Source organism: Plasmodium gonderi (assembly GCF_002157705.1).
Source record: "Plasmodium gonderi DNA, contig: Pgo-contig_787, whole genome shotgun sequence".
In the NCBI taxonomy this organism is placed as follows: Eukaryota; Apicomplexa; class Aconoidasida; order Haemosporida; family Plasmodiidae; genus Plasmodium; species Plasmodium gonderi.
Window position 1 is genome coordinate 1 of NW_021629518.1, and position 6,611 is coordinate 6,611.

General features: G+C 24.7%; 1 protein-coding gene across 1 annotated transcript; it reads left to right on the forward strand.

The window, feature by feature from the left end:
• Nucleotides 1–6,004: 6,004 nt before the first annotated feature.
• On the forward strand, nt 6,005–6,611 carry PGO_004315 (variable surface protein; the record flags this gene model as incomplete). The annotated part of the gene is made up of 2 exons (XM_028691460.1): nt 6,005–6,043; nt 6,213–6,611. Coding segments are annotated over 2 exons (438 nt in total), but the record flags the coding sequence as incomplete, so codon positions are not given.

Genomic DNA, 6,611 nt, shown 5'->3' on the forward strand with positions numbered 1-6,611 from the left:
GAGCTGTATGCCAACTGGTTACGTTCTTCTTTTTTAAATGAAGGTTCTAATAGTACCCTCTTAATTATTCTTCTATCTTTTTTCTTTTCTTCCTTTTTTTCTTAGTAAAAAGCATTCCCAATTGGGTGTACTACAAAAAAAAAAAAAAAATAATTATATATTATAAAAATAAAATTATTGCAAATAATTAAAAGATTAATGACTATCTTTTTAATTAAAAATATTGTAATTTAGTTTTATAAGTAATATAAATAACAAAATAATTGTTAATGGCACTAAAATCATTTTGACATATTTTTGATATGATATTCCTTGTTTATCTCCATTAGATTTATCCAGTGTATCTCTATTTTCTCTAGTGTCTATGTTCTCTGAATTATTAATTCCATTTAAAACAATTTTTTTACCTGATGTAAGTATTCTAGAAGAATTATAACTATTAATTGTATGAGTAATTTCATTATTTACTACATGATGTGTATTAGTAGGTTCGACCAAATTATGTCTTTTTTCTTGTTAAGATGTACCTTCTTTATGAGATTCAGAAGTTGTCTTTTCACTACATGTAACTGATTCAGGAGATTTTTCATCATTGGCGTGTTCACCATTAGAAAGCACATTATGAAAAGTACCTACATCAATGACTTTATCAGTACCGTCGTTACCATGAGTAACTACTTCATTAGTGCCTTGAATAGAGCACCATCTACACCATTAGCTAAATCACCAGGATCTGTATGAGAACCGTGAGAACCAATAGATCCATAGTGAGAATCTACATTATCAGAAGTTACAGAAATGGTATTATTATCATTAGAACTGGTTCCTTGTGAATGTGTTGTATTATCACGTGTAGTATCTGTATTTGAACTAGTGTAAGGTTAACTACCAGTGCCTCTGGGATCAGCTTCTATGCCATGAGAACCTACTTGATGGAGACCCTTTTGAGAAGCAACTTCATCCGTATGATTTGCAGAAAAAAAAACATCCTCAAGGAGAAGTAAACAATCATCATTTTCAGTATCAAGGAATTTATCACAGGTGTATTGGATTAGACAAGGTTGAAGCGTAGAATATTGAGAATAAGATAAATTGCCTTGAGGAGAACCTTTATGAATATTACTTTCATCGGATAATTCGTCTGAATGAATTTCTTCAGTATTCTTTGTTTGTGCAGGGGTAGCACTTTGATGTAAACCTATTTCTTCATTTGGTGAATCTCTTGATATAAATAAAGACGCTGACGAAGTGTCTTCTTCTTTATAAGCAGTAGACTTATGTTGAGCTATTGGTACAAAATTTTACATCTCAGTTGCAGGAAACCTCGAGGGATGGTTTACCTTCTGTAGATCTTGTAAATCTACAGTTTGTTGATCTAATTGTTATGCATTAAATTGTCCTGCATTTTTTACTACGGGATATTTTTCATCAGATATGCGGGGTTCAGGGTGTTTTGAATCCGATGGCAAATACAATTTATCTTTTCCTCCTAATTGTTCTATTTTTTTTTCATATTCTTTACATGGTTTATCAGTTTTGAGTGATAGTTCACTTCTTGCAGAATAATGTGCTGTACTTATAGTGCAGGAATGTTTAATAAAACATGTGTTCCTAAATTTCTTTATTTCCGCTTGTTCATATAAATCAATTGGCATATATTCCCCATCAATATATTCCTTTAATTCATTATTTTTTAAATTTATATATTGATTTAGTGTAACCCATTCGTTGTGTAAATCTGCATAAGTGTTACCATTAAGGTCACTAATTTTTTTAAAAATTTCCTCTGAAAATTTATCATACATATTTATGCACCTTTTCAAACATAGACGTACTATCATTAGTATTGGTTATATATGCTGTTTTAACCATTCTCTCTATATTAATATTTATTATATTTGTCCTTCTTTTTTCTGCTGTTAAATAAATAATTTTGGAAAATAAATTATGTGCAATGAGTAAACACCCTTACTGAAGTATATTTAATATTACAGCATCATGATTTTATATTATAAAATTTACATTAATGAAAATAATAATCTTCAGAAAAGTTATAAATTAATGTGTTTTAACATATCATGAGAGTTCCTTGAATGTGAATATATGGAAAATTTGAACCAATAACATTTTCAAGAACAGTCATTAATAAGGACAAGCATAAAATAATTGAATTAACATGCGTATTTGTTTAAAGAGCTCATACACTTTTATGTATTAAATGAATACAAGTTGAGATATACACAAATATGAGGTTTAGAAATTAAGCTATGACAAAATATACGTATAGAGACAAGATAAAATGGAAACAAATATGTAAAATGATGAATGATGAAAAGTTACATTTATGTGACATTTACAAAGGAAAAAAAACTAGTTCTAAGAAGTGTTATTTACATATGTGTGTGTATAACTTTTTTATTTTAATAGTAAAGAACACACATGTGTAATATCACATGTAAAAGCACTTAGAATTACTTTATTTCTCTTTCTTGGTAAAATGGATTTCTCATAAATAATATTATCAGCAAAAAGGAGTAAAACTAGATATGGTATAAAATAAAAATTTGAGTGCTTATATATTCGTTGCAATGCTACTATTCTGGCATATTCTAATTTTTATAATGTTTCATATAAAGACATGGATTAAATAATACATAAATTGTAAGTAGGTTTATTTTATTAATAGAAAAAATATTTGTTATTAAAATGATTGCTTTTGGTATTTATAAAAAATTACAATAGGTGTAATTTGAAAATTAATTATTTAGGTTTTTCCTATCTACACACATTAAAATGGATTTTTTAGAAGCAATTTCCCTTATTATGCATATGATTATTTATTACATGTAGGTATATTTTTTTATTTCAGAAACATAAATTTTATTGGGGTTACAATTATAGTACCTTTCTGTAAATGAAGTCGAACAGAAAATTAAAATAACGAATAATTGATAAACAGTTGTTCAAATTTACCATGCAACTTTTTGAAAATTACTAAAACATATTTGCTAACATTTTTTATGGCATTAATACTAAAAAAATAACAAATATTTATGACATACATATATTTCTCACATAGATTAGGAATATAATACATTTATATCTTCAATAATAAGACGCAAAAATAACTCGTACTTATTATTATCATTATTATTATTATTATATTTTTATGATTTAGTTGCTACTTTTTGATTCAATTAAATAAAGTAAAAAGATTACTAAGTTTTAACTCTGTATGTAAAATTATGTTTCTCTATTGTTTTAAACATGACAACTTTTAACTTTTTTATTGTATATACAATTTTTTTATATTTAAAAAAATATAAGGTACGTTTAAGGTACATATGAATTATATAAAAATTCCATATATGCAACAGTATATTTAAAATTAATTACATTAGTAATTCAGTAGTTGAATAAAACGACATATTATGCTTGTTTTGACATTCTGTTGCATGTTACTATATATCAGCCCTTTCATTATAGCTCTATTTTAATGTTCTTATCATTCATTGATAATTAGTAGCAATAAAGTATAATTAAAACGTTTTCAAATGATTATGAAGAACAGCATTTTTTATTATAAGAAAAGTTTTAAAAATGTGATTTTTACCTCACATATTTGGAAAATTAGGTGTCATTAGAACACATAATTTTTGCTATATTTTCATTCGTTATATTGTTAATAGGATTACTCCTTTTTTTGTTGGTTTCTTTATTCTGTACTATGTAATGTTCACATATAAATATCTCTATTGAAGGATATTAATTTACTTGTAAAAAGTTAAATGAATAAAGGAATAATAATAATTCGTGAAATATATTTACTCATAACAACGCTTCAATGGAAAATAGTTTATTGTAAATAACACACTATTTCATTTTTCATATATATGCATTACATATTTAGATAAGAAAATATATTGATTATGTATTTGTTACTTCTACGTATCACATTTAGTCAAGAGTATTTGTTTACTTAATGTAAAAATCTAATTCTTCAAAGTTATAAATGTCTATTTTTGTATTTTCTTTGTCATTAGTGTTATACATATATATCTATTAATGTTAAGCTCTTTTTAGACATAACAGAAATTTTTAATGCTTATAAATTCGTTTTAGCTTATAATGAACAAATGTTAACTTTCAATGTCATTCATACGTATTTTGAAGGAAGAATTTTAGTTAAAAATACGTTTACTTATGATCTACTAGATGCAATACAGAGGTTTTCCATACTTATAGCAATGCATTTAATGGTATACTACTATTGATAAAAGTATACTTTCATATAACAATACAAAATATAGTTTTATGAGTTGTACAAAACGTTCGAAAAAGACATTACTTGTTTTAATATAATTTTCTCCCGGACTTGAAAAAAATATTCTTTTCATTATAAAATTTGATGATGCGAACTTTATCTAATGAGTTAACCGCACGTTATATTGAGATGAGACCCTTATTATGTAATATTTGTATTAATGTTTTTATATATAATAATTTTAATGAATTCATATTGATTATTTTATTTTTATATTAGCTATTTGTAAAACATATATATTAATAAGATATATCAAAAAAGAATATATAAAACACATATGTTTTAAGGGCCACCTGAATGAATGCATTTAAACAATGTAAAAAACATTTTTTTTCTTATATGCACAACATGAATATATTTATTACATTAAAAATACAAAACACCGTTAAAACAAGGAAACAGTGCAAATGATTTGTGTACTATTATATACATTGAGGAAATATAACATTCTATTTCGCATGTGTTACGACGATAATTTGTTTTAAAAAAAAACTGTTGCATGATAATTTGTAGATTCATAACAACATAATGTTTAAAATGTTTTGTCATTGTTATGTTTTTATTCTTTAATAAACTCAGTTGTGAATTCTCAATTTAAATGAGATATTAATAAAAGAGGCGTAGGAATTTATTATTTTGTTAAATAAAATATATTCATTTCTTCATAAATAGTTTCAAAAAGAATTGTCTCGTAGGAATTAATGTTAAGGTGTGTTTGGATAATGTAATAAATCAAATGGAATGTTTTAATTACAAAATAAGTGAGATTTGGGAATTTTCTTATTTTTTCTATTATATTTTTTGGGGACCATGAAAACGGTTATTCAAGCATTTCTTTTTATTTTTTTTCAAATGTATTTTATTAATATTCGTCACAATTATTTATTTTATATATAGAAAAATATCAATCTTTCTATGTTCATATTATAAGTATTAAAAAATGAAAACTGCAAAAAATAATTTTTTTTTTCTCTATTGTGATAAATTTTAAGCACTGAAAGGCTCAATGGATTAATTATGAAATATCACACATTGCACAATACGCACATAATTTATAGCATTTTGTGGTACACAATATAAACTTTTTATATATTAAAATTAAATTACAGTATATAATGTTCATTGTTTTACGTCACACAAGTGTTTGTTTTATTAATATAATAAAATTTCAATACATCTATTTTTAAAAATGCAAAAAAAAAAAACAATTACTCTAATAACTGGTGAAGGAGGGTAATTCTGTAGTAAAAAGAGTTCCCCATTTTCGGTATATACTTAAATCATCAACTTTTTGTAAAAGGTATGGTTATTGTTATAACAAGGTTCTTCAATAGATGGTAACTTAATAGTCACATATAATCAGTAATAATGTGAAAATATTATCGTTTGTACTTTGTGAAATTAAGAATTATTTGTATTATAACTCATTATTAGTAGGTTTATATGATATTATATTAAATTATTATTTCGAAGGAGAATAATATCCTTTGTATATTTATGAATAATTAAAAAGTATTCAACTTTTACGGTAGTAATAGTGTCTTAGAATTGTTTACTGTAAGAAAAATATTTTTACTGATAATTTATTGTCATCAGTTTGAAATTAATTCACTATGATAATCAAATTATCAGTTTATTATGTGTTATTACATTTCATTAGTGTATAGACTGAGACATACAATGATCTTTATATCATGTAACCAAAATATAAAAAAATCAGTATGGGAGCATTAAATCGGATAAATTGGGTATATCCCTTTTTTTAATATATAGATAAAATAGCGTATTAATATTCTATATAATTTTAAAAAGAGTTAAAATATTTTAGTTTTTAAGGAAGCTTATATTTATTTAATAATATATTTCACTCTTTTTGATAAATTGACAGAACGAAAAATTTCCCAATTTACCGGCCTATGAAAAGTATAAAGAATTTGATAAAATTCAAATTATAGATTATTATAGTGATTACTGTGATAAATTAGATCAGTTTAACGATGATGACAAAAATCTTTGCAAAAAAATTGCAAGTTATTTAAAACAATTATCTGTTAAAAGCGAAAATGAAAGAAAAAACGGATGTTATTACTTTACCCACTGGTTCTATGGTCAAATAGGGAAGAACTATTATAATGGGAAGGAACTAGAAAATAAATATGCCAGAGATGAACTGTTTAACTTAGTAGCGCTGATAATTAAAGATAATGATGTTTTGAAACACTGTGCATGTTACGAATCAGGTAACCCGGAAGTATGGAAAGAAGAGAAAGATTTACATGATTATTTT